Source organism: Ovis canadensis, chromosome 1, assembly GCF_042477335.2.
Source record: "Ovis canadensis isolate MfBH-ARS-UI-01 breed Bighorn chromosome 1, ARS-UI_OviCan_v2, whole genome shotgun sequence".
Classification (NCBI taxonomy): Eukaryota; Metazoa; Chordata; class Mammalia; order Artiodactyla; family Bovidae; genus Ovis; species Ovis canadensis.
Window position 1 is genome coordinate 181270910 of NC_091245.1, and position 27905 is coordinate 181298814.

At 48.3% G+C, this 27905-nt stretch overlaps 1 protein-coding gene across 6 annotated transcripts in view; it reads left to right on the plus strand.

Moving 5' to 3' along the window:
* Window positions 1-27905, plus strand: part of BOC (BOC cell adhesion associated, oncogene regulated) — a 73609-nt gene that overhangs the window by 29533 nt on the left and 16171 nt on the right. For 4 of the 6 annotated variants that reach the window (XM_069553431.1, XM_069553428.1, XM_069553441.1 and 1 more), the window contains 4 exons: window positions 7593-7774; window positions 8439-8717; window positions 25135-25281; window positions 27062-27205. In XM_069553431.1, the coding sequence (XP_069409532.1) occupies window positions 7678-7774; window positions 8439-8717; window positions 25135-25281; window positions 27062-27205 (667 nt within the window). In that variant the 5' untranslated portion in view covers window positions 7593-7677. The remainder of the gene's footprint in view (window positions 1-7592; window positions 7775-8438; window positions 8718-25134; window positions 25282-27061; window positions 27206-27905) is intronic. The other 2 variants (XM_069553444.1, XM_069553419.1) reach the window with 1 other exon arrangement.

A 27905-nucleotide genomic window follows, 5' to 3' on the forward strand; every position in this document is an offset into this window, starting at 1 on the left:
TAGAGGTTCTTTTAAAGGTTTATTTCTGTCCGTAGAAGGAATAGGAAAGGCATTCCATTTTTCTGATATTTAGTATCAGGATTGACGATCATGCTTTTAGTCTGTACACTGGGCAGTGATGTGGCGCAGCAGAGATCCTCATTGCTTGGAAGCCGTGACAACAGGGACCTCAGTCCATTAATCATTCACTCCCCAGCTCTCCTGTTCCTCTGTTAAGTGGATTTACAGATTATATTATTTAGTTTTAACTAAATTAACCCTCACAGTCTCTTCAAGTGGCTTAAAGAGATTGCTGCAAAGAAACTAGGTTGAAGAGTATGCTGATAATCCAGGCACTTGCAAACAGGATGAAAACAGCAGAGCTGACCCTTCTCAAGTCACATTAGGAGTAACAGTGGAATCACATCTGATGAGAACTCAACAAATTAACATTCAAGCAGTCCCTTTGAAAGAGATTACATCCATATCATTAATGATGAATCTAATCCTAAATAGGCTTTCTGCCTTAAGGTACTAGCTTAATGATATTATAAGATAGTCGTGATTAACATGTCATTAAAATGTAGTTTCACTTTTCAGTTCAGTCCCTCAGTCGTGTCCGACTCCTTGCGACCCCATGAATCGCAGCACGCCAGGCCTCCCTGTCCATCACCATCTCCCCGAGTTCACTCAGACTCACGTCCATTGAGTCCGTGATGCCATCCAGCCATCTCATCCTCTGTTATCCCCTTCTCCTCCTGCCCCCAATCCCTCCCAGCATCAGGGTCTTTTCCATGAGTCAACTCTTTACTCTTAAATTTCAGTTTGGTAGTATGTGCATTTTATTTGTAAATAAATATGTGTGTATTAGGGATATTTGCCCAGAATATTTTTCTCATGAGGGAGCAAAATCAGAAAGGTTCGGAGACCACTGTTGAAGGGAGGTGTCTACTTGAGGCACAGACCTCCAAACAGACCCCTCCCACCAGGTTAGCATCACCCTCTGCAGTGCCCTCCAGCTCTTTACATATGCATATCTTAGAAAGCCCAGTTTCAAACCCCCCGTATCCAGAAAAACTTTTCCTGAAGGCCTAAAATTGAAGATGCTTTCCTCCCTCTGATCTCATTTGCCACTTCCCATTTGTGACTAAATTGGTGACCCATTAAGGTTTTGAAGTAAATAATGCTGAAATTGTTAGATGAGAGTAATCTCAAAACTTCAGTGGTTCTGTGCAACAATGGTTTATTCTCCTGTCGTAGACTGTGCTGTCTTCTTCCCTCTTGTAGCTATGCTTTCTGAAACATGGGATGTGGTCCATTGGCAATGGAAGGAGGGAGAAGCAGCCCTAACTGTCTTGGCCTGGAAGTAACACAGAACATGCTCACTTGCATACACATCAATGGCCGGCACGTGTCTCATGGTCACGCGGCCCTAAGCCAACTGCAGAGCAGGCTGCGAAATGAGCAGTTAATGGATATTTGCACTGATTGACCCATGTTCCAAGCTTTATTTGAAGCTTCTCAGGACAGAATCCATCTTCTAGTACTGCTGCTGCTGCTGCTAAGTCGCTTCAGTCGTGTCCGGCTCTGTGCGACCCCGGAGATGGCAGCCCACCAGGCTCCCCGTCCCTGGGATTCTCCAGGCAAGAACACTGGAGTGGGTTGCCATTTCCTTCTCCGATGCGTGAAAGTGAAGACACTTAGCCGTGTCCGACTCTTAGCCACCCCACAGACTGCAGCCCACCAGGCTCCTCTGTCCAAGGGGCTCGCCAGGCAAGAGTGCTGGAGTGGGCGCCATCGCCTTCTCCCTCTTCTTCTCGTACAGTACCTTGCATTTGCTGTTCTGTCGCTAAGTCACGTCTGACAGTGACCTCATGGACTGTGGCCTGCCAGACTCCTCCTCTGGGCTCTGCTGTCTCCCGGAGTTCGCTCAAATTGATTATAGATGGTCTTCTATAGGATAGCTCATGGTGATATTTTTTTCTTCTCAGGAGTTATAATAATATTGCATTACACATAGTTGTTTTTTTTTTTTTAATAGAAAATACATGCACAAACTTTGGATAAGGAATAAGCTAGAAATACATCAGAAGCTGGCTAGAACATGACTCATACTTAGGACCATCTGACCACTGTTGTTCTTCTCTGTGTGATCTCAGAGTGGTCTGGGTAGATGTTCTGGTTTTGAACTGTATTGCCTAATGTGGTAACCACTAGACCTATTGGTTAATATAAAATTAAAAATTCATTTCTTTAGTCTTCCATTGGCAGGTAAAGTACCCACCTGCCAATGCAGGAGATTTAAGAGACGAGTTTTGATCCCTGGGTGGGGAAGATCCCCTGGAGGAGGGCATAGCAACCCACTCCAGTATTCTTGCCTGGAGAATCCCATGGACAGAGGAGCCTGGCAGACTATAGTCTATGGGGTCGCAAAGAGTCAAATATGACTAAAGTGACTTATTACAGCAAACATTAGCCACACTTTAAGTACTTAATTGCCACAAGTGCCAGTGGCTACTTGTTTGGACAGTACAAATATAGAACATTTTCATCACTGCAGAAAATTCTATTGAAGGCATTCTTGTGAAGAACAATAAGAGGTTGTTCTAGATTGGAATCTAAATGGTAAAAGAATGAAAATGACCACACAAAAAGTTACTGTTGTAGATAATGAGCCAGGTAACATTTTTATGCATAAGGAAGTAAATTAAAAAACATTCTAAATTTGGTTCTAAAAGCAGTTTAAAGCAGTTGGTTAATGTAACCCAGAAAGTCTTTGGGAGGCAAGTGTCAGTATAGTAAGAGCGTTGGACTAGGCATCAGGAGACCTGACTTGCAGTCCTGGATCCCTATTCTTAGTTGGGAGATTGTCCATCAGCTTCTCTGCCCCTGGCTTTCCTCATTTAGAACACCGGATACCTGTAGGTGTTCTCCTGAGGTATTATCTTTTCCTCGTGCTTGCGTGTGTGCTAAGTTGCTTCAGTCATGTCTGACTCTTTGCAACCCTAAGGACTGTAGCCCACCAGGTTCCTCTGTCCACGAGATTCTCCAGCCAAGAATACTGGAGTGGGTTGCCGTGCCCTTCTCCAGGGGATCTTCCCTACCCAGGGATCGAACCACAAATGTCTCCTGCATTGGCAGGCAGGTTCTTTACCACTAGCGCCACCCGGGAAGTCCTATCGTTTCTTCAGGTCCCTCCTAATTTAAAATATTTCCCTTTAGTTACATCTGTGGATAAAAGCTTTTTATGTTAAAAAAAAAAAATGCCCTTTCTTAAATGCTCTTCCTAGATCTGCCTATAGTCACATATGCAGCTGTCTGAGAATTCAGTTCACTTGTTTGCCCAAGATTTCCCCAGTGTCACTCCTCTGTGCACCAGGACCACCCTCCTTCTTGAGACCGAGGGCTGCCAGCCCACACCCTCCAGGCACTCAGCATCACCTTCTCAGGGCAAAACTCTCTGCCTTGGGAAAGACCTGTCATAACTCCACAGAGTTGCGAACATACGGAAAAAATGTAACTTGGGGTCAAGAATACTTCTTTTTTCATCTAGCCAGCCCCCATCAGCCAATGGAATAAGAACATTGTCAGATCTCATTCTTGCCCCTGAAAGGGTGATTTTAAGTAAGACTCGTGCGGCATGGGTGGTAGAGAGCAGTGAGCACAGCTGCCTTCCAAAGAAGGAAGCTCTGTGCTGTCCCTTGCTCTCCTGTGCAGCTCCTTCTCTTGTTGGTCATGGGACATCCATAGGGGGTGTTTGGCATTTTAGACGCTGGAGGCTTCTCTCTGCGAGAGCTACAGTGCATGGCTGACCGGGGGTGACATATGGCCTCGGGTGCCCCTGCCTCACTCTCGCTTCCGCCGGCCCTCTTGGGAGAAGGTGGAGCTGGCCTCCTCCAGCTGATGATCGACTTGGTTGTTTGTAATTTTCTCTCACAAAATAAATACTCCAAGGCTGTAATTTCTCGTGCTTGGTCTCAACCTTAGACATGTATTCTGCTGCTGTTGTTTTTGGAAAGTTTCAGAAACGTCTGCTTGGAGATTATTTCAGTGGGAACACGTATGTCAGCAGTTCAGCTTCTCGGATGCATTTTCTTTTATTTTTCGTGTTCAAATAACCCTTAAAAATAGAAAGTACCTAGGCCTCAGCGAGGAAGTCATGTCAAGAATTCGTTTTCCCTTCACTCTTCTTCTGGTTTTTTTTTCCTTGCTCTCTTTTCCTGAGAATATGCAGAGAAAATAAGACGGATCTACACAGACTGCATTGCCAAGAAAAATAACAGGCCTTACTGTTGCCTTCACCCAACTTTGAAATTCTACCTTGTTCATTTCACAGTGGGACAAAGTTACACTGCAATTAGGTACTCCAGTTAAGCCTCACTTGCCTTTTTTATCATTTAAAAAAAAAAAAAAAGTTCTCAGAAATCTATATTTTTGCAACTATTTTTCTAGACCAAGCCCTCTAGGTCCCTTGGTCCAGGAAGTAGCTCAGTCTCCCCAGCTGCTGAATACGATGCATCACAGGCTGCGGGGATCCCTCCACCTCCATACTGTTGTCAGTTTCTCTTTGACACGAAGGAGATCCCACATGTCCTCTTTGGGCTCATTGAGGGGTTACCTGCTTACAACCCTGTCATGGGGATTCATGAGTTAACTCCTTTCTCCCTCTGGACACCTGCTTCCTCACTCTCCTTCCTCCCCAGCTACATTCTTTCCTCCTTGTTGCTTTTAAAAGCAGGATGGTGTGGCTGGCACCAGTAGTGAGGTCTGTTTCCATTTTGAACCTTATAAATCATGCAGGGTGCAGAAGTAACAGGAATTGTTTGGCTGGTCCTCGTTAAGCAGGAGGGGGTCTAGGCCGAATTTCCTCAGTAAAACCTCTGTCAACTTTACAACCCAAACACCTCCGTGGCTGCCATGCGCTAGGATGAGAAACAGCCGTCCTCTCCTCTGTCGGCTTGTCGTCTTCCTGCTCTTTATTACTTTGTCTTCATTCGGCCTCCCTGCCGCCTCCTTCCTTCCCTTCCTCCTTTCTTTCCTGGGGCATGGAAAGAGCAGGTCATGAGCAAGCAAGTTCCCTAAAATCCTGTAACTGGTCACTCTTGCCATATTCTAGATAAAAATGTTATTTCATTGAGGGAAAGTAGAAAATTAAAACTAGGATCTGGGTGATTAAAACTAGTATCTGGACACCAAAGGCTTGCTGTATTAATGAACTTTTCCTTAACAAACAGGGATTCAGAAATCTGAAAATTAAAATTTTACATTGTTAAAATTCCTCATTGCTCTACCTCATCCTGTTCCGAGGTCAGTTCATTAAGCACCCACTGGGTGCAGAGAGCTGGTAGGAGAAAACATGAAAAGGCTACTATTGTGGTTAAAAGCACAGAACTTTGGAATGAGCCCAACCTGGTTTCATTCCAGGCCTACAGTTATACGACCCTGGGCTAGTTACTTACCCTCTGGAACTCAATTTCCTTGCCTATAAAATGGGGATAACGGTCCCCATCTTATAGAGTGATTCTGAAGATTAAAAGAATACCTCATGAAAAGAGCTTAGCCAGGTACCTATAGTGGTAACAGGCATGTCTTCCCCAGTCATGCGCATCCTTAGCAGCTTTCCTTCATTTCACTGTTCTAATAGCGTGGATCTATTGGATTGTCTGAAAAAGAGCAGAAACTCTATCTACACCTAGAAGAAAAATACTTGTCAGGAAAAGTTTAACGTTTTTCTTTCAAACCTCTTTTAGAAAATGTTCCTGTCCTTTTCCACAATAGTAGAGGAGACTTGGGGGATCCTCTGATGTCAAGGATACGAGGCAAAGGGAAGGACTAAAACCCAAGGGGAAAGGACTCTTTCCTAGAAAACATTGCAAACCCCAGTGCAGAGCTGGGTTCAAGATCTGGTTTGGAGGGGTGCTTGTTGGGCAGAGCTATGTAGCCCTGTTCACTCAGCAGCCAGGTGACAAGCTGAAGAGCCAGAGGAACGTGGAGAAGGGAAAGGTTTAGGCAGATCTTAAGTACTTCCTAGCACAGATCAGGAGCCTCAAGCCCACCCTTCAGCCCCCGTTTGAGGAGAAATGGGGGCTAAGAGGCCCAAGACGGGCTCTGACACCAGCCCATGCAGGTAGCCAGAGCTCCAGAGCTAACACAACTCTCAGTTGGGCAGCTTAACCCCCCTCTGAGTTTTCACGGTTGACTGTAAGTTTTGGAAAGAGTTGCTGGTTAGATAACTGGTCCAAAAGAGTTAGCACTTTGAATCTAAGTCACCTTCCTGGGAATAATTATGAAAACTGCCACGTGTGCATGATTCAGGAAGATGCATCCACTGCCCGGGGCATTGTGATGCTGCCTTTGGGGACCTGAAACTCTGAAGTCTTCCTGCCTGGTAGGAGGTTGGCACACCTTCCCCGTTGGTCTCATGTTCTTTCTAGAGCAGTGAAAAGCACAGACGCAAGATCGTGGTTTAGGCTGACAGAAGTGTGCATACATTGGCCTCTCGATGATTTTGATGAATCCTTTAAACAGCGTAGCCTAAACGAGGCATGAAAAATAATATTGTAGAAGAGGAGGAATTAAAATTTTCAGCAGTCAAGAAGAGAGTGGCTGATAGCTGAGATCTGTCGTCCAGTGGCTGGAAGAGCAGTGCAGTCTGGACCCCAGAGACATGTTCTGGGTGGAGATGCAGCAGAGTGTCAGGAGTACAGACTTTGTAGAGATGGAGAACACTAGAATTGCAGCACCAGGGGCAGAGAGAGGAACAGGGGCCTTGGCTGATACGTGATTTGTGTGTGTGTGTGTGTGTCTGTGTGTGTGGGGGTGCAGAGGTTACAGACAAGCTGAGGAGGGTTGGTTGGTTCCAGGAATCAAAGAATGTTAACAGAGATGTTGGTGATGAGCTGGTGTGAGTTGAAATAGATCTTTCATGAGCCTTGGAGACTTTAGGGATGTTACTTAGTCCTAGTAGTCATATCAGTTGCTCAGTCATGTCTGACTCTGTAGTCCCATGGACTGTAGCCACCAGTTTCTTCTGTCCATGGGATTGTCCAGGCAAGAATATTGGAATGGGTTGTCACTTCCTTCTCCAGGGGATCTTCCCAGATCAGGGAAGGCATTGGCAGGCGGATTCTTTACCACTGCACCACCTGGGGGTGATAGTAATAGCGCCTAAATGAGGGATGCGGGGTTCATTCATTATACCTGTGACAGTGCTATGCACAGTGGTCCATATTAGTGGCATGGCGTGCCACATGGCCGTGGGCAGCTGGGCTCCTGCAAGAACATGGTGAAAATATCTGCCTCCTTTCCAGCATCGTTGCTAAACATTCACTGTCCCGAGCCTGGGACATGGCTGCAGGTCTCAGCCTCTCCATCTGCTGGGCTCTCCTGTCCTTGTGGCTGTGGGTACCCTGGGCACGGCTCTGGCATTCTTACCATGACATCACCTTCCAGCTCAGAGGAGCAACTTAGAAGCAGCTTATTTTAGATAAGAAATGGCATGTTGTGTTCCTTGATCTTCCAGCAGTCCAGCCAGGTCCACACTTTGGATGTCACCACCATGGGGGTGTCCCAGGCATTCTCACCGAGGCCCTTTCTCTCTCTATTTCTCATAGCAGAGCGTGGCAGGGGATTGTGGCACCTCTTTGAGTGACTCTGGTGGCTTCTGGAACGTTGGCTTTGGACCCTTTGTGACTCAACATGCCTCGTGGGATGATAACGATGCAGAGAAGGAAGCAGCCGGAGGTCACACTCGCCTGCCTCCTCTTGGCCGCGGCGGGCTGCTTTGCGGACCTGAGTGAGTGTTTTCCTTGATTTCTCTGAGGCCCCCTGGGAGGAGCACTTTGCCCCCAGTGTCAGAGAGAATCATTTGACAAGGACCCTCTAAAAAGGCCTTCTTCCTCCTGGATTTCTTCCCACTGACCTTCAGGGACATGTTCAATACTATGAGATGAGAAATGAGCTCAATTACATCATATTGATTGTGACTTTGCTGTTTTAATCATTTCAAGCATATGCTAGGGAGGAATAACAGTAATCACTGAACTGCCTTTATTGAGCACTTATTATATGAGGTTACAGCAGGCAGTGTATATGCATTGTGTGTAAGCTTCCCAGCAATATTATTAGTCCCATTTTACAGATGAGAAACTGAGACTCCAAAAGGCTAAAGTCACCTGGCTCAGAAGCGGTGGCACTGGGATCCAGATGCAGGTCTTATTCAAGTCCAAAGCTTGAGCTCTTGGCGTCCCACCATCCTGCCACTCCAGTCTACCTTCTGGGAACCAGGCCAGGTTGGGGACTGGACCTAAGGCCAGCAGAGTTTCTTCAGAGAAGGGTCAAGCCCTCTCTGGATGGCTCAGCTCTGAAAGGCTGCCTGGGAGCTGTGCTTCTGAGCACACCGTGCTGTCGGTTTCTTGGGGGGGTGTCAGTTCATCGCTGCATCCCTGTTCTTCCTCCAGATGAGGTTCCTCAGGTCACTGTGCAGCCTTCTTCCACTGTCCAGAAGCTTGGAGGAACCGTGATCCTGGGCTGCGTGGTGGAGCCCCCCTGGATGAACACCACCTGGCGCCTGAATGGGAGGGAGCTGAACGGCTCGGACGACACCCTGGGCATCCTCATCACCCGCGGGACCCTCGTCGTCACGGCCCTCAACAACCACACCGTGGGCCGGTACCAGTGTGTGGCCCGGATGCCTGCAGGGGCCGTGGCCAGCGTGCCAGCCACCGTGACACTAGCCAGTGAGTCGTGCTCCTCCACCCACCGCCTGCTCTTTCTCTGTTCCCCGTCCCAGTCAACACCCCCCTATTACCTTATCATAAAAGGGGCCTTACCAGCTGACCTCTCTCATCAGACAGTGGTGGCCGCCCAGTAATCTCCAGTGTCTGGGGGACCTTTGTGCTCTCTGGGTAGGGGCCTTACCAGGAGTGAGTGTCTATCCCAAAGGGGGCTTGACATGGTTGCCCTGTTTCTGTGGGCCCCAGAGCTGGGCCATGCCATGCCTTTCTACCTGGTCACTCTGTGGTCCTAGAGGGGGTGGTGCCAGCTCTTTGCTGCCTGCCCCACCCCCGCCCACTCCATCCTCACAGCAGTTGCAGTCAGAGCATGTACAGGGCTACGCATGGTCTGAACAGATACTGCGCATTTCCTCTCGGCCTCCTGTGTCTCTGAGGGGCAGGCCTATTCCAAATGCCTGGAATAGAAACTAGAACACAATGAAAAGGCAACTGCGTGATAAAGAGGGAGAGAGGAAGAGATGAGGAGATTGGTCTTCCAAAGAGGATGCCAGGAGAAGTCTGCTTACTACTCTTACATTTAATTACCACTTGGATATACTGTTGTGCCCAAGCTTAGTGCACACATTACCTGATTTGCCATGGGAAATGAGACTTGGCTGATTAGAACTCCCGAAGGCTACAGAGCAGCCCCAGCACCTGTTCTTATATGCTGAGTCTATGGCCAGGAAACATTTAGCCCTTGAACAATGCAGGGTTAGGGTTGCTGACCCTTTAGACAGTTGAGACTACATATAACTCATAAGGGGTCCTCTGCATCTGAGGTCCAACCAACCTCTGGTCATGTGGTACTATAGTTTTTATTATGGCAAGAGACCCATGGCCAAGTGGACCCAAGCAGTTCAAACCCTTGCTGTTGAAGGGCCAACAGTATTAAGAATTACTTCCCCTTCCCTGTTGGCCCAGTCAGTAAAGAGTCTGCCTGAATGCTGGAGACCCTGGTTAGATCCCTGGGTCAGGAAGATCCTCTGGAGAAGGAAATGGCAACCCACTCCAGTATTATCCCATGGACAGAGGAGCCTGGGGGGCTACAATCCATGGGGTCACAAAGAGTCGGAAACGACTGAATGATTAACACTTTCACTTTCTCTGCTGGCTGAAGTGTAGGGAACAGGGAACCTTGTTGAGAGTTTAATGGTGTTTGGACTTACTCTTCGAGGTCTCCTGTCCCCTCATGTCCCCTCAGCAGTGCCCCTTGTCCCAGACACCCTGCCTTCATATCACCATCATCGTCTCCCTCGTTGACGTTGTAGTTCTTGGAGGCTGGGGTCCTTATGTTACGGGTCATACCAGAGGCAGGAAACTTATAAAATGCTCCTGAAAGTCAGCTGGGCTCCCTGAAGTGTGAGGCGTGAGTCCTGGGAGGAGAGTGGTGAGAGCTGGCAAAGTAGAAAAGCAGGGGGAAGAAAGACCCTTCGTTGCCTCTGGCTTCCAGATGCCTCTGGCCTTCAGTCTGTGGGAGAACAGATAAGACAGTGGCTGCCCTAGTGTGCCTGTTACCTTGGGAAGCAGTCTAGCAGCCCTGCCCTCTGCTCAGAGGCGGTGGGGAGGAAGGCAGGGGGTCCCCAGCTACCCTCCTGCGGGCAAGGCCGGGGAAGGGGCTGCATCTTAGAGCCCCCCACACAGTGGGAGCCACTTTTCCTTAGTGGCTGCAGCAGTACTCACTGACCCTCAGTGCCACACCTCTAGAGAGCAGGCTTAGAGTTCGGGTTACAGTCAGGGTTCAGTGAGGGAGGCAGGCCCTGGGCCCCCAGCTGTGCTGGTGGACTAGGGGAGGGTGCTTCACTCAGGTGACAAGGTGGGGAGGGATCATCTTGTCATAGCAAGAGGGGCTGAGGTCAGAGCTGTGCTTCTTACCGTCATACTTCTCTTGTATATTTTTTTTAATGATAATTAAAGTGACACAGAGAAAGTTTATAATATACAGAAAATGTCTCCTCACCATCCTCGCAGAGCCACCGTCGTCATTTTAAAGTATACCCTTCTAGCTTTCATCTGTTCCCATATTTTTACAGCACTGAAGATAGTTACTATCTTTAGTCTCTCCCCTTTGACATTGTAGAACAAGCATTTTCCATTGGCCGTATGACCATATTTGCATTTTTTGTTCAGTATAAAGTGCATCCAGTGAAGTATACAAAGTGCACTAATCTCAAGTGAACGCTTTGTGCTTTTTGCATGTACGTTCTGTGTAACCACCTCGCCAGCAGGCTTCTAGTTCATCTGTCTTCTGTCACCCACCAGAGCAGAAGCACAGTTGTGCACGGCCCTGGGACATCCCAGAGTGACTCCACTCTAAGGTACTGCACCCTTCTAGTGCTGAGCAAGCAAGTCCCTGCCAGTTGTTCATCTTTACAAAGAAGAGGTGCTTTTTAGCAACATTTGTGCCTTTGAAGGGGCCCACTGCTCCTCTAGGAGGTTTGCTGCCCTGCAGATAGTCAGCCCTTCTCTGTGAAGATCCAGGAGACTCTGTAACTTAGCCCACTCAGGAGCTAGGCTGCACCTTTCACTGTTTGGAGGAAGGGAGAGCTGGAGAGAAGATTTATTTTGGAGCACTCTTTCTACTTCAGGGTGAATCTGTGTGAGGAGAGACAATTTATAGCCTTTATTTTTAAAAAATTCCTGGCCCCTCTTTCTCTGGTGCTTGAAGGGATCTGCAGTTGGCAGTGAGGACAAAGAGAAGGGTTTGGTTGCAACCCAAGGAGGCACAGTGAGAGAAGAGGGGGCTTGTGCAGAAGCCGAGGCGAGTCTTGTTTGAAAGCCAAGAGCTATTGGCGTGTCACTTAGACATGAATCAGAGGGAAATGTTTGGGCCTGACCAGAAGATGGATGGAGAAGTGCTGGAAATGGAGAGCAGGCCTGCAGGGTCTGTGTCCTGGGACAGAGGGAGTTGGTGGACTGGAACTACAGCCTCCCAGACTTGGAGGAGGCAGTGACGGGGTGACGGGAAGGTGGGAGAAAGGGGTGCTGTCTTTGGGTTAATGCCATGGGGGATTTGGCCCAGACTCAGCCGCTAGATTAAGTTTCCGAAAGCACATTCCTGAGCAGAATGGGGGCTGTGTTTTGCCAGTTGGCTGGTGTGCGAGGGAGGCTGAGCTGGAGAAGGGATTACAGGAGGCACGGTCTGCATTCAGAGGCGAGGCTGGGCAGCACTTGCTGGCGTGCACACACGCATGCATGCACACCCACAGTTGGTGTTTCAAGCTTCCTTCTCCTCCTCTCCTCCGGCCTCTCCTGTGTGCATTCAAACGCTTGTCCTCAGACAGAGCACGTGCTGTTTGACCTCCCTGGCAGGACGCTGCCTCCTGTGTCTTAGTGAACTCCTAGAGATCACTGGGGGCTTCCTGTGATGGGGGCCAGGGATGGGGATCCAGGGATGTGGAGGAGGCTGCCAACAGAGCTTTCCTGGTCCAGACCACTTTCTCTCTGATGCCAGGGGGTTCACTTGAACTCCACCCCTGCCTGGTGGCATCAGGTAAAATGGAACCACATGAAGCCTCGGTGGTGCGCACCCACCCTCTCCTCTGAGTGGTCCTGCCCACGCGGAGACCTGCTGTCCTTCCTGCTCTCCTCTCTGGAGAAGTTTTTTTTCTTGTTTCACTTAAGCTTTCCTTGTGGTGAATCTCTCTTGTTGCTAATGCTTCACTTCAGACCATCTTGTCTGATTCCTTTGAAATGTTTTTACTTTGATCTCCTTTCTTCTTCTTGCCTGTCTTTTCACAAGCTTGACACCCAGAGGCCAACCATTCCACATGGCTCTGAGGCTCCCACTCTGTGCACTTGAACCAAAAGCAGACGTCGCCCACGGACACCTCATTCCTTGTTCTGGCCCCTGCCTGAGACGGCCTTAGCATCATTCTCCACACAGCATAGCAAGTAATCATGACCAGTTCAGAGCCTCATGCTATCTTCTGTCCCTTACTGCAGTTATCTACCATTCAGATAAGCTCCTACTTTCATTTTTTATCTTTTTCCCTATCTTTTAAATTAATTCTTCCAGCTATCCTATCATCCCCAGATCCTACTGGTACTTGGAAACAGGCAGTAACTGAGTGGATGTTCTCTATCTGGGAAGATACATAATTGGCTCTATGACTTTACACTGGCTAATGTGAAGTCTTAAGCTGGTGCTGGTTTAGTTGTGAGGGGATCCATAACCCCTCCTTAAGGTCTTTAAGCCCTAGGGCCAGTCAGAGAGTGATCTTTCTTATCAGAGATCAGAGGCAAGACAGAAGAGGTAGGAGTTCCCCTTCGGCAGCTGTCTCCGTGACTCTGTGCCTTTGAGGAAAGGTCAGAAGGAGACAGGGGCCCTTTGTTACCATAATTTAACCCAGGAGTGAAATGAAGAGCCAGACTGGTGTAATGGAAAAAACATGAAACTTAAACCGAGGATCTTTTAAGTTTTAACTCTGCCACTGAAGAGTTCATGTAGCTTTGGACAAATCCCTTCATCTCTCAGATGGTCACAACTGTGAAATGAGCTCAGTACTGATTACATCATCTGCCTTATGGTTTTGTTTTTTAGAGACTCAAACGAGAGAATATATGATAGTACTATCTTGAAGCAGGCTTTATTCACTCACCCATGTGGTCAACACATATTTGTGGAGCATCCTCTTGGAGGAGGCTCTGGGGCACGTTCTCTGTGCTGCTCAGCTCCGTTCTGGGAGCAGTGCTTAGAATGACACAGTCCAGGGGGCCAAAGCTTCCATCTCAGCCAGAGCCGAGAGAGAGGACTGGCTAATCAGGGGCAGAGGACAAACCCGTTTCCTGTGAATTTTGTAGCTCCCTCTCCTCACATGTTCTCCAGTGTGGATTGCCACCTCCCTGCCACTTTGAGAGCAGCCTACAGGGTTGCTGCGTGGATATTGTCACTGTAGCCCAAAGAGGTGTCCATTTATGCCTTTGTTGGTTCACTGATGCGAGTTATTGCAACCAGACAGCACTGGCAGGCTGGGCCAACCCTGGCCCTTGGTGTGGTTAAGTTCCACGAACAGAAGCCATGTCTCTTCTTTCTCAGCTCCCTAAACTCTGAGTCCCATCAAACACTTCCTTAAGGTCTTCTATGCTGTGACCGTGAATTAGAACAGGCCACTAAGGCCAGTTGTCGACATTTTCTTAAAACATTTCTAGCTTCCTTTATCCTTGTTTTTAGTCAGGGTTCTCTAGAGAAGCAGAATCAATCAGTATACACACACACATATAGACACACTTATGTAATTTTAAGGCTTTCCTTGTGGCTCAGACGGTAAAGAATCTGCCTGCAATGTAGGAGACCTGGGTTCCATCCCCAGGTTGGGAAGATCCACTGAAGAAGGGAATGGCAACCCACTCCAGTTTTCTTGCCTGGAGAATCCCCATGGACAGAGGAACCCGGCAGGCTACAGTCCATGACGTCACAAAGAGTCGGACACGACTGAGTGACTAAGCATACATGTAATTTTATGGAGAACATATATATAATTATATGCACACTCACATGTATGGGGAGAGAGAGAAATCGAGAAAGGAAAAAAAGAAAAAGATTTATTTCAAAGGATTGGCTCACATGATTATGGAGGCTGGAAAGTCCAAAATCATCGGGCGAGCCAGCAGGCTGGAGATTCATGCACTCCACTAGGGAACCAGGAAACCAAACATTCTCTAGCCCTGAGTTCAATAGCTTGATGTTTTGCAGGTTGGTGTCCTGAGAACTGGGGAGTGTTTAGAATTTACAACAGTGCAGTAAGACCTGCTCTGGGCTGTTGAGGATCTCTCAGTCTGATGGAGAAGATGGACTGCAGTTTCTGTTAGCCATAAAACAAGTCAGTCAGAGCCATGAGTTGCCTGAGAGACATAAACAGATTTTAATGGGAATTCAGGGGAAGAGTGATTCATTTCCATTTCAGGGAATTGAGGAAGACTCAAGGTTGAGCCTCGAAGAATGTGTGTGGGACAACCTTTATCTCCAGGGTTTTGAGTCCTCTCATCTTTCTCAGGCCTTCAACTAAGTTCAGCTCTCTACACTGTACACTTAGACTTAAGCCCAGTGCTGTTTCTGGGACGGTGCAGATACTGCAGTCAGTGCGGTCAGATTCTGAAATCAGGATGGGGTAACAAGAGATAGTCACCTGGTGGCTCTATTTCCCTAGGAGAGGAAGGGGTCTGCAGCTGAAAGCTCGGTCTGAAGCTACCTGCCAGCCTGAGCTTGAGTCTGCCTCCTTTGCTGGGGGAGCTCTAGACAGCTCCACACGGGAGTGTAGTTGGAAAAGGAAAACTAACTCGAGCTTGAAACACAGCTGTTTTATGCCCATACGTGCTGTGTGCTTTACTTTGCCAGTTGGACAAGAATGAAAGATACTGACTGCTAAGTCGCTTCAGTCATGTCCAACTCTTGTGACCCACTGAAAGATAGCTTAAAATGCCAAAGGTATTGAGCAACTTGAGTGCCTGAAAAGGTACTGAGCAACTTGAGTACCCTTTTTAGGAATAGCTTACAGCTTTAGGCCAAAGTCACGGTAACTCTTCTCTGCTTTCTACTAGTACAGGCAGAAATTCACACCTCACAGGAATCTCCTCTGGTATTCATCTTCAAAGGGCATGGGCAATACTAGTCCCATTGGTCTGGGACAAGTGCTCAGGCAAATGTGTAGTGTAAGCTCAGGGCATCATGGCAGCGACTTTCTGCCCCACACAGCCAGGGTTCTAGTTCTCTGTTTAGCAACAGTCAATATTTACCACACACACACACACAGACTCAAAAATTCCATGGTGCATCTTCTACCAAGGACATGCTTAGAATTCCCCATTCCTCTCCTCAACCTATCCTTGGCACACTCAGCCACAGGCTTTAATAAAATCCTAGGTCCATTTTCTCAGCTAAGAGAAAAGGGAAGGACCACACAGTGAGTTAAGCAGGTACAACTATAGGTTCAATGAGCCAGAACAGACTTGGAGAAGCCTTTTGCACAGGAAGATGAGGGAAGCATTGATTAGTTTGCTTGAAATCCCTGGAACTCTTTAAAGAACATGATGTATGATGGTTCCTTTAAAATGAAAACAAATCAAGAGAGAAAATGAGTTCCTTTGCTCCCCTTTTTTTGTGTGTATGTGTGTAAGAGTTTAGGGATTTCCACTCTGATCTTGTTTATAGATTTTCAACCATTTTTTGGAATCTGCTAATAGTCCCAGGAACTATAGAACGGTGAGTCTGTCTTGCAAATGGGACAAAATGTTTAAATAAAGCACTGTCACTTAAGACTGAGGAAGAAAATGGTAAGCAAAAGGGGGAAAAACTTACTGAGCTAGAAATAGCATGTTGTTTTTCTGTAGGGAAAACTGTACTTAATTTTTAGTGATGGTGCTCCTTTTCTACTTAAAAACATTTGAAGGAATCATAGAGTAAGACTCAGGCTACAGCATGACACTTCAGCACCCCTCTCAGCCCTGCCTCCTCCTCCAGACCCAGCAAAGCTGCCATCTCCTTGGCTTGTCTCTCACTTGCCCTGGGTGCTCTAGCTGCCTGTAACCTCCTCCTTTCCGTTCCTTTTCCCAGAAAATTCCCACTTCCCTTGGGTTAATAAGTGCAAGTCGCTCAGTTGTGTCTGACTCTTTGTGACCCCATGGACTATATGGTCCACGGAATTCTCCAGGCCAGAATACTGGAGTGGGTAGCCTTGCCCTTCTCCAGGGGATCTTCCCAACCCACGTCTCCCGCATTGCAGGGGGATCCTTTACCCGCTGAGCCACAAGGGGAGCCCTGGTGGCTCAGACAGTAAAGCGTCTGCCTAAATGCAGGAGACCCGGGTTCAGTCCCTGGGTCGGGACGATCTCCTGGAGAAGGCAATAGCACCCCACTCCAGTACTCTTGCCTGGAAAATCCCATGGATGGAGGAGCCTGGTAGGCTACAGTCCATGGGGTCACAAAGAGACACAACTGAGCGACTTCACTTCACCTTGGGTTAATTAATTCCTTCTTGGTGATCAACCTTCAACCATCTTCTCCTCTAGGAATCTTTTCTTGACCCCCCTTTGACTCCCCAGGTCTAGAGTGGGGTCTCCTCTTCTGAGCCCCCTGCCATCCTGTGTTCACTTCTCTAGACCTCTCCAGCCACCGTCTCTTTGCCCTTCACCTCTGTGATCACCACACCGCGGCACACGCTTGGCCTTCAGTGAATGTCTAGGGAGAGGCAGGCTCCCAGATAAGATATGTTGAAGTCTAGAAGATCAAAAAGAGCATGCAGAAGGCAGACAAAGATTTCTTCACCCAGACTGTGGTATAGTAGAAGTTGCGAGGAAGTAAATAAGAAAGGACGAAGCAACACTTGGGATGTAAACAAGCTGAAGATACAAATAGATTTAGGAAGGGTTTAGAAAAATTGATGGATGTCAGAAGCATAAAGCATAAAAGAAGTTAAGGTGTTGGTGGAAATTCTGCAACCTTTGAAGGCAGACGCCAGTGGCTGTGGCTGCAGTCCTACCAGGAACCTCCCAGGACCCTGTCAGAGAGGGTGGGCAGATGGCACGGGTCGTCACCACTGCTTTTAGGACTACACAGTTCCCAAGTGTGTGTGGAGGGTAGGGGCAGCGGGAACTCCCCTGCCCTTAAGACACTGCCCCTACCTCTTCCACCTGGAATTCTGTTTTTTCAGGGACACACTGAAGGGCTCACGTCCATTGTTCCTCTGAACGCCTTGGCTTCGGTCTTCTCTCCTCTTTCTTCCTGTACAGGCCGCCAGCCTGCCAAACACTGTGCCAGGAACCAGTTCTGGCTCTGATGAGTCCAGACCACCGGGGTTCGCATTAATTTTCCCATTGCTAAGTTTCTAGTTTATATTTGGTTGATCAGAGAAATATGTGTGATGTGGGTTGCTGGCAAGTAAATCTTTTTTTTCCTTCTTCTCTCTCTCCCCAGTGTATTTTTTCAAACCATTTTATTCCTTCATGCAATCCAAAAGAAACTCCCTAGTTCTGCTAGCCAGCCCTACCTCACAGCAGCTCTGGAGTCAGATAAACGGGATGGTCTACAGACGTCTCTGGTCATCTGGTTGCCAGACTCAGTGGAGAAACGGCTCCCATCCTTACTTTCAAGGATTAATAGCATTTCTCGTTCTTGTGTGTCTTTTTTTTTTTTTTAATATTTTTTAATTGGTTCAATGAGCCAAGAAATTCCTGAAGCATTAGGCCAGTTTACTGCAAATCATTTAATGACACTGCAAACTAGGTTCTTTCTATTTTCCTTCTCCTTCCTCTCACACTCCTCTTTTTATGCCCTGTCTCCTGTTGTGCCCACCTCCACTCTTGACTTTGATCTTCTGCCCTCTTCCCTGTGGCTCTTTCATCTCTTCTCCACCCAGAGCTTTTTCCTGCTACTCAAATCTAGGTGCACACCCCACCTTAATTCAAAAGAAAGAAACACACGATTTAACAACTAATGTGCTTGGCATCTGCAAAGGTGTTTTTTTTTGTTTGTTTGTTTTTGTTTGTTTGTTACCCTCATAGGAACTGTTTTTATTTAAGTAAAAGAGAGCATGCTTTACTTTCATCAGAAAGTGTGTTTGCGAAATTTCATGTCATGTTTCCATGGCTGTCAGGAGAGTGCTTTGGAGCTGAAATTATTCATGCAATTGAACAGGCAGAAAAAAAAAAATCCTAAAGAGAGTAAATGTATTTGCCCATTCTTCCAGCCTGCAAAAGGAGACGTGCTCACTCCACCAGCCCCCCTTCTAAATTGCCTGGAGATCGAGGTAACCTAATTTAGGCTCGCGCACTGGTGAAGGTGGCAGGGATTACGCTTAGGGACACTACTCTGGCAAATTGTTAGAGCCAGCCTATGTGTTGCTTTAACTGTCTTTTCGATTAAAGCCCCCCCATGTTTAGGAACTATGTCTTGATCTTCTTGGTATCTTCTACAACTTCAGCCTGGCAGAGTGAATAGTGATGTCTGGAGGGATGGTATTGTGCCAGATGCCGACTACAGAATATGCTGAGTTTGCTCAGCTTTGTGGGCCCCCGTTGGGTCTGACTTCAGTGGCCTGTGTGCCAGGGCTTCAGACTGGTGATAGGCTTACTCACTCCACAGAATGCGTGCCTCAGAGGCCTGCCCATCCCGCAGTCAACCCTATTCACTCATCAAGAGCAGGCAGTTCCATCTCTACAGGCAGCACCGTCAGGCTCCAGCCTCCACTCCACGTCTGCAGTCCATCACCATGACTTTCCAGTTGTAGAGAATTTTCTTTCAGAGGCTTGATCTGGGGGTCATGCCAAGCCATGGCTCCTCAGGTGACTTGGAGACCAAGAGTTATGTTGTGATTCTCTTCCCATCCGTGAAGTAGTTCAGGGCAAAGAGCCCACCCAGGGAGGCAGGTGTGGGACCCTTCCCCTGCTCAGACACCACCTCCAAGTCCATCCGTAGAGCAGTGAGTCGTGCACTCTTAATTTTACTCACCTTGTACCTTTGCCACCTTTCAAAAGGTTCAGGGCCAGGCCACAGGGTCAGTGTGTCACTGGGGTGCTCCATTAGGTGAAATCTTTCTACACTTTGTAATACTGCCTGTAGACGCAGGAAGCCAGTACAGGGACAAGTTGAGCCCTGGAAGCAGGACAGCTGGGAGATGGAACGATCAGTCAGCCCAAGTTGCTGATGGCCACGAGGCTGCCCAGCCGCCCTGGAAGCACTGCCAAGTGAGCTCAATGTAGTGCCCCCGCAATCAGTGGATCGCATCCAAGCCTCAGCAGATGAGCGCAGGCTTGTCCTGTGAGCCCTGAGAACAGGCAGGAGGGAAGGGCAAGACTGACCAGACACAAGAAATACCTGGATGGATTAAAAGCCAGAATGTTTGTGATCGTTCAGCTGAGCTGGAGATGGGGGTGTTGGTAACTCTAGGAAGCCTCTATCTGAAGGTGCTGTCTTACCTGACTTCTTTCTTTGCACTTTAAATTTGCACCCTAAGGGAGGATGCCTCCCCGGTAGCTCAGCTGGTAAAGAATCTGCCTGCAATTCAGGAGACCCTGGTTTGATTCCTGGGTCAGATAGATCGCCTGGAGAAGGGAACGGCTGCCCACTCCAGTATTCTAGTATTCTGGCCTGGAGAATTCCATGGACTGTGTAGCCCATGGGGTCACAAAGAGTCAGACACGACTGAATGACTTTCACTTTCAAGGGAGGACTTAGGGAGAAGAGAATCAAATGAGGAAACTCCTTGAATGTAAAGGTTAGGTTTATTGATTACATGGGGGCATTTTGTGGAGGCACAAGGCACCATGTAATGGGGCATGGAAAGTATGTAAGAACTGAAGGATGAGCCTATAATGAAGATCTAACAATTCTGTATTAAGAGAATGTGAAAACAAACACTAAATCTTGTGATATAATTCACAGATCTACTCAACCTTTTATTCACAAAGGAAAGATCAAAGCTAGAGGTGGAGAGAAAGAGAAAAAGTAAGTCAAAAGGGGCTCAAGATAAAACTTGTCGATTTGTAGTTTCATGAATGATCCTGATGGTGACAGCCACACTCACATGCCTCTAAAAGTTTTTATTTTCCTTCTTTTTTCCCCACGGGCAAGAAGGTAGGAGCCTGATGTACCCTGGGAATGTGAAGAGAAATGTCAGAGCACATTCCATGATTGTATCCGAACAGATCCCTGTCACCTGTGTATCAAAGCTCCTATGGAGGTGACTTATCAGAAGATAAATGTTCCGTTAAGAAATTGAGTGCTTAGAAGGCAGGGAGCTGGGCAGGGTTCTTTATGGAGCCTAAGATACTAGGACTTTCTCAGAAAGCAAAAAGTTCTGGGACTAATAAAGAAGGTCTGTAAACTCAAGAGATGGCCCCAAAGACCAGGGCTTCTGACCTGTTGAGAGCTGAGGGACAAGAGTGGGCCTCACGGCATTTGATTAGCGCAGACAAGTTAATAAAATAGCTGGAAGAATACACAGAGAGGATGCAAAAGAAGGGTCTGAGGGAAGGTAAGAGGATTAAAGCTGCAAAAACATTCCTCTAATGGATTTCTCAAACACACCAGCCAACAGGCAAGGGCAGGTGTCCTGTCAAACCATTTCCCCCATGAAACCTGATCCATCATTCTGCAATGAGGCTGGAGGCCTGCTAACCCTATTTGTAACTGAAGGGCCTGCCCCTTATTCCCAGGGAAGTGCTCTGAGCAGCGCAGGGACTCACCAGGAAACCAGCTTTGCAGACAAAGGGGCCTGGGAACAGGCTGGTTTCCTTCATATGCAGCCAACTAGATCTCTGCATCTGCCTCTCATCTGGTGGCTGATTAAGCTGTTATTGATCATGAAGCCTCTGCCCCTCCCTGGCCTCCTTCCTGCCCAAAAAGTACTAGAAAAGGGGGTGCTCTGAGTTTCAGATCGCTCATCACTTCATTACTCTGCCTTTGATCCCTTAGTGAAATTCAACTTTTGCTCCACCAGCCAAATTGGGAGCATTTGTCTAGTGAAGCAACAGCTAAAGCTTAAGCTCAGGGTGTGGGGTGGGGGGAGGACAGGGCCGGGGACCCAACTGCTGCTTGCTTGTTTTGAAGCCAGTAGGCTCGCCTGCCAGTCGGCCCTTGTGGGGAGCTAGAAACCCAGCTGGGGTGTCCTGGGTCCTGCCTGCCTGGGCTGTTGTGCATATGTTGGCATCAGAACAGAAGGGCTGCCCGGCTGACCAGTGCCCAGCTTGTGCCTCCCTCACTGCACAGCCCACTGTTTCCAACCCAGCAGTGAATCCTCAGAGTGTGCAGAAGGCCCCCAGAGGGGCTTAGGGGTGTGTAGCATTTTCCAGTCTTGAGTCAGTGAGGTGTGTACATGGAGGAGAGTGTGCTCTGTGCACAGATAAGTTCTCAGTTACAGAGGGCAGGAGCCCGGGGCTAAGCTGGAAATGGCATTCTGATGCCAGACGCCTTTCAGTTACTCACATCTTTCTTGCAAAATGCTTTGTTAGGCTTAAGTATATTCTTGCTTGAGGCAGATTTTCTTGGAATGAAGTAAAGGAGAGGGTGAAACAAAAACTCAAAACCTCTTGGTGGAGTAGTTTTAGATTTATTAGACCATGCAAGAGACATGCTTCTCAGTGACTGAGGAATTTTCCAGATGCCCCTGGGCTCACAATGCTCACAGCTCTCTCTGTGGGGAGTCTCCTGACTTGGCAGGTACCTGTCCTGAAGATTAAGGCTTTTGCATTGCTGAGGTACTTTGCTTATGAAAAGCAGGTAGTAACATCCAGCTAGAACTCCCTGAGCACAGGCTGTCCACCCTTTCCCACAGTCCACCATCCTCCTCGCTGAGAGAAAATGCCTCCGCTCTCTTGGCTGAGAGGTTCAGCCAGGACTGGGCTATGGATTTTGGGGGGCCCAGTGCAATGTGAAAACATGAGGTCCCTTGGTCAAATGTTATTTAAAATTTCAAGGCAGTGACAGAAGAGCATTAAACCAAGCGTTGGCCTCTTCCAAGTGAGGGGCCTGGCACAGCTGCACAGGCTGCATGCTGACAAAGCTGGCCTTGAGCACCGTCTTCCAAACTCTTCATTCAACAAGGACTCAATGAACGTGGTGCCTCCTGAAGACTGTGCAGTGGGGCTTGGGGTTGGGGCACGGAGTGAAAATTGATAGTTTGCCCACTAGGAATTTGCAATTTAGTTAGGGTTGGATATCACCAACTTAGCTTCCCTCAGCTTCCCTCATAGCTCAGTTGGTAAAGAATCTGCCTGCAATGCAGGGGACCCAAGTTCGATTCCTGGGTTGGGAAGATCCCCTGGAGAAGGAAATGGCAACCCACTCCAATATTCTGTCCATGGAGAATCCCACAGACAGACGAGCCTAGCAGGCTACAGTCCATAGGGTCGCAAGAGTCGGACACAAATTAAGAGACTAAACCACCATCACCAACACAAAATTAAATAATGATGAGATGATTCCTTAAAAACCCAGAAGGCTCCACACCCACCCAAAGGAAGGAATCCATGAGAAATCTCACTTTGACCCACAAGAACCACTTGTGTTCAGCCTGGAAAGTGAAATGGGGCTACAGAGATGAACCACGCATTCTGTCATCATTTTTACCACACTACTTGGCGAACCGCATGTATTTCTTCTAGGGTTATTTTCATTTCAGTTATTGTATTCTTCAACTCTGGTTGTGCTTTATACTATCTTTGTTAAAAAGCATCTTGTAGCTTCTCATCCATTCTTTTCTCAAGTTCTTGGATCATCTTTAGAGTCATTGCTCTGAACTCTTTCTTGGTAGACCCAGTCTGTGGGTCGCCCACCTTGGGGATATGGGATTCAATTATATCTTAAGTGTGCCCCTCCTACCATCTTGTAGTGGTTTCTTTGTGTTCGGATGTAGAATATCTTTTTTGGTAGGTTCCAGACTTTTTTTTATTAATGGTTGTTCAGCAGTTAGGTGTGGTTTTGGTATTTTCGTGGGAGGAGGTGACCTCAAGGTCTTCTATGCTGCCATTTATCCTAACAACATGTATTTCTTATCTCCCATATATTAGACCTGTTTTACCTCTTTCCTGTGACCCTGGAAGTAAACACTCAAGAAACAGTCCATTTTCAAAATATCCACATTTAGATAAAGATTGGCCACACTTGGATAAAAAGCTGATGGAAAATTTGTTGTGCTAACCCTTTGAGCTCACAATGTCAACCCAGCTCAATTACAAAATCTGAGTTCACAAATAACATGCATGGGCATCTTGTACCTAACTGCAGGGGCCCAGCTCCAAGATAATCATTGATTTGGTCATCTAGCGTTCACTGAGCATCTACTTAGGCCAGAGGACAAGATAACAACACTTGGTCCCTGACCCTAAAAAGTTCACAGTTGAATACTGGAATCAAAGGGACAATGATCCTTTCATAGAAGTAAAAGGGCTTTCCTGTGCTGCTCTGGCTTGACTTGACTGAGAGCTTCTAGAAAGTTGCGTTAAGTGGGAAACCTCCTGACCTCACTGAGTGCCGTGATCACAGGGCTCTCCTTGGTGACAGTAGTTTGTTTTTGGTAATTATTTCATGTCTTCTGTGAGAAACGTGACTCCCAATTGCTGCTGTTGCCTTGTCTGGGAACAAACCGCACAGGCAGGTGGAGTCTTGCTGTAAACTGCAGTTACACTGTGATGGTATCAGTTCTCAGGAGCTGAGTAGAATGTGGTGTGGTCAGCACTCAGAAGAGGTGCCTCCAGGGCTTTCTAAGCACCTTTGTGGAGAGAGTGTCTGGGTAAATATTTTCATCTCTCTTATCTTATTCTCTATTAGTTTTATTTCCTCTCTTAAATTCAGCTACAGTCCTGAAAACCGAATTTGGCATGTGGTTTTGTTGCACAAATAGCCCATTTTGTTCAGCGACATCAGTGATTTGGCTTCAAACAAAGAGAGTTTTGTTGTGTGGGCTGTTGGATTGTTTGGGAAATATCCTGCTTTTGTTCTAGATGGATCTCCATCCAATCCAGTTTAAATCCCATCTTCCTGCCACCAAGGCAAGTTAGAAGAGACTGCAGCCTGGTGTCAGGACCTCGGTTCCCCCGCATTCCACTGCCATTAAACCCCACTGGAGACATTCCTCTTTCCCTTAGAAAACCCTTTGGGTATCCACAATCTCCATCCCCAGCTCAGAGACCGAATTAGCCATGACATGACATACCGTTGGCTCTTTGTTTCTGCGGATGGGAAACCCAAGGTCACGCAGGCCGACTATAAGCACCGTACAACACAGTTTTATATAAGAGATTTGACTATCTCCATTTTAGTAGCCACTGGGGCACCTGGAACCAATCCCCAGGGATACTAGGGGAGGACCACATAGCTGTGCATAGCAGGAATCAGCCTTCTGGTTGTAACTATGATTGGCCATCAAGCAGAATCTCAGGCCTTTCACTTTTTGATGTGGATGTCTGATTAGGCTATTCTTGACTGAACTGGAAAAAAGACATAAGCATTCTCTGTCATTGTTCCTTTCAGTCTCCATGAGCTGTGCCAGGACATTTGTGCCCTGACCATGACCCATTTCTAGCCAGGTTCAGTGGGGCCAATGGGCCTAGGCCCCTTGCTGCCTTAGGTCAATGTAAGAGAAGAGGCTGGTCTGTGTCACAGGCAACACTTGATGGAATTCTCTACACTCACCCACCAGCAGCTTATATACAGCCAGTTGTACTCACATGCAGTGATGCGAGCCATACATTCCCTCCTGTCGACTCTAGACCACAAAAGGCTGGAGTAAGGACTCAGAGCACCCCCAGAGGACCCCTCAGCGTGTGAGGTTCTTGCAGCTGTTGACTGTGACTAAAGACACTGAGGCATAAGCCCAGCCTGATACAGTGCACTGTTCACCTCTCTCTTCCATCTAGGCCCAACCAGCCCCTTCTCTTCTCTCCACAGATCTCCAGGACTTCAAGTTAGATGTGCAGCACGTGATTGAAGTCGATGAGGGGAACACAGCGGTCATCGCCTGCCACCTTCCCGAGAGCCATCCAAAAGCCCAGGTCCGGTACAGTGTCAAACAGGAGTGGCTGGAGGCCTCCCGAGGTGAGTAAACAAGCAGGAGCCTGGCGGTCGGGGCCAGGAGGGAAGTTGGTGCCTCTACAGTGCCTCCCAAACCCTGTCAATGCCCCACAGCACCTTCCCCATGCTGCTCAGCCATCTGCTACCCTAATATGCAGCTCTACAGGATATTGAAGGGCCTCAGGGTGGAGGTCCCCTGAATCTATCACAAGGAATCTCCTCATCCTTTGAGGCCCTGCCAGATGTTGCTGAGCTGTTGCCACTGGATCAGAGCTCTCAGCTCGGAGTTCCAGTCCCTCCCCGTGCCATCTTCCTGCCACCAGGCGCGCACTGGAAGGCTGCCTGATGAGCCAGATGTTCCTAGAGCTGTGGACTCCCTGGTGGGAGGCGGGGCTCTTCCCTGCACAGTAGAGCAGTCTCTCTAGAGGAATCTGAGGTTTTCCCTCTCCCCGTCTTCCTGGTGTTGCAGCCATCACAGCTTCCTGCTCAGGCCACGGTGGGCATGACAGCTGGTCCAGGGGAGACTGAGTGTTCATCCACAGAGTGCCCACAAGGCACTTCCTCCCACAGATGACCTGCACTTAAGGCCAAGTAGACCCTGTGGCTGGACCCTACACCTCAAAATGTATACCTTTTAAAATGTCCTAGAGATTTCTAAATATTTTTGTCAACTTTCTGGTTATGAAACTTTATGGTTATATGTTTACTATAGAAAATACAAAAAAAGGATTTTTTAAAAGATCAAAAGTCTAATCCTGCCACTCAGAAATAACCAGAGATTAGAGTATGAATGTCTACTGTCCCTGGTGGTGGCCCCTGGAGAAGGCCTGCCCATCCCACAAGAATCAAGGGCTTTTTCCTTCCTATTTGGTATTTACTTAAGCAGCTCACACCTGGGGCAGCCCAGTGATAGGCAGGCACCAGACTCAACAAGCCAGATTGCAGGGACATCCAGATGGCCAAGGGCAGGCCACTAGAAAGCTCAGAGCTGATGACCAGTGCTTTGCCTGTCAGGACGTCAAACACTCCTAGTTGCCAGGTGTGCAAATACTATGAATCTGTCCCCTGTGGACAGAAGCTGAACTCAGCCCTGGGACCCACCCCTGTGACACATTGATGCAAAAGCAGACAGAGCCTAGCAGGCCAGTGATGCCGAGGGAAGGGCTTCCATCGTATTCATGGAGAGGGCTAGGGTTGGGGATTAAAATATTCCTCCTTGGCTGTAGAAGTTCAGCAGTAAGAAAAGGCTCAGAGTTGTGACCATGACAAAGACTGATGGGAAATTCTGAAGGCAATTCCCTCCTTCCTGGTGGCTTGGAGGAGTGATCAGCTCATCTCCCGTGTACGCAGCACGGCCTCGGTCCTAACAAGAATCTCGGAGGCAGCCTACATCATGCCGTCTTACCAGTGAGGAAACAGGATCTGAGAGGCTAATTAACCTGCCCAAGATCACACAGCTAGTGTTTGGCAGATCCCCAATCCTGCTTCCTTTCTGTGCTTCTTGAGCACCCTTGAAAATAAGAAATGCTCCTCCACAGGCCTGTGTACAAACTCAGGGTGGTGGTGGGGTGTCAGCCAGCCAGTTTGTTAGCTGGCTGTGTAGTGGCACTCCTGGCACTTCTGTACCACTTGGTGTGAGGTTTCATGGGGAGAGTAGCGGTTTCAGTTTGGACTTGTTGGGACTCGGGTCAGCTCCTGGCTTCTGCCCTACCTGCCCGGACCTTTGTGGGAGCTGCTGGGTGCATTGTTCTGGGCCCACCCTCACCCCCTGCCCCCCTACGCCCCTGCCCTGTCCTCTCCTCAGATAACTACCTGATCATGCCATCGGGGAACCTCCAGATCGTGAACGCCAGCCAGGAGGACGAGGGGATGTACAAGTGCGCCGCCTACAACCCGGTGACGCAGGAAGTGAAGACCGCAGGCTCCAGCGACAGGCTGCGCGTGCGCCGTAAGAGGCGGGTCTCGCGGATGGGGGCGGGAGCGGCTGGTGGGACATCTGGGACTCGGGATTCAGCGGCGGTGGGAGGTCCCTCCTTTAGCCAGCCTCTCTCTGCACGTGGCCCTCGGGCTTGTCGAGGGGCCAGGGGTAGCCAAGCTCACTGGTCGTGTCAGCGCCCTGTGAGGGACGTCGTCTGACTCCTGCCTTTTGAGAGCTTTCCTCCGCTGTGGTACTTTTAGAGGAGGGGAACGGGTTGGGATGTGTGTTCTGGAGCAGGATAAATGACAGGAGCGTTTGTGCCTGTGTGAGGCCACCGGGCGTGCTTTGCATTCTTCTGTCTGCACTGCAGAAGTGCCCAGCATCTCTCTTGGGACAGTCCCTGGAGGCCCGTGTCGCTCTCCATTTCTGTGAGAACAGCAGCTGCCTTGGCTGAGCGAGTCCTGTGCGGCAGGTGCTTTTTCAGGTTCCCGTGTATTCAGTAGAGTGACATCTTATGTGGAGTTAGAGTTTAGAATTGGCACCAGTGGCAGATTCATGAAGCTAATCAAGCAAAGCTTCAATGGGTCCTTGCTCACCCAATTTTGTATCTGTAATACTGTGTTTTTCTTCAAGAGGGACTCCCAGCTGTGTAAGTTTCAGATCTTAACAAACACTGAAGCTGCCCTTGGTTGGTGTATAAAGAAATATCACAGAGTGTGCATCTTGTGGG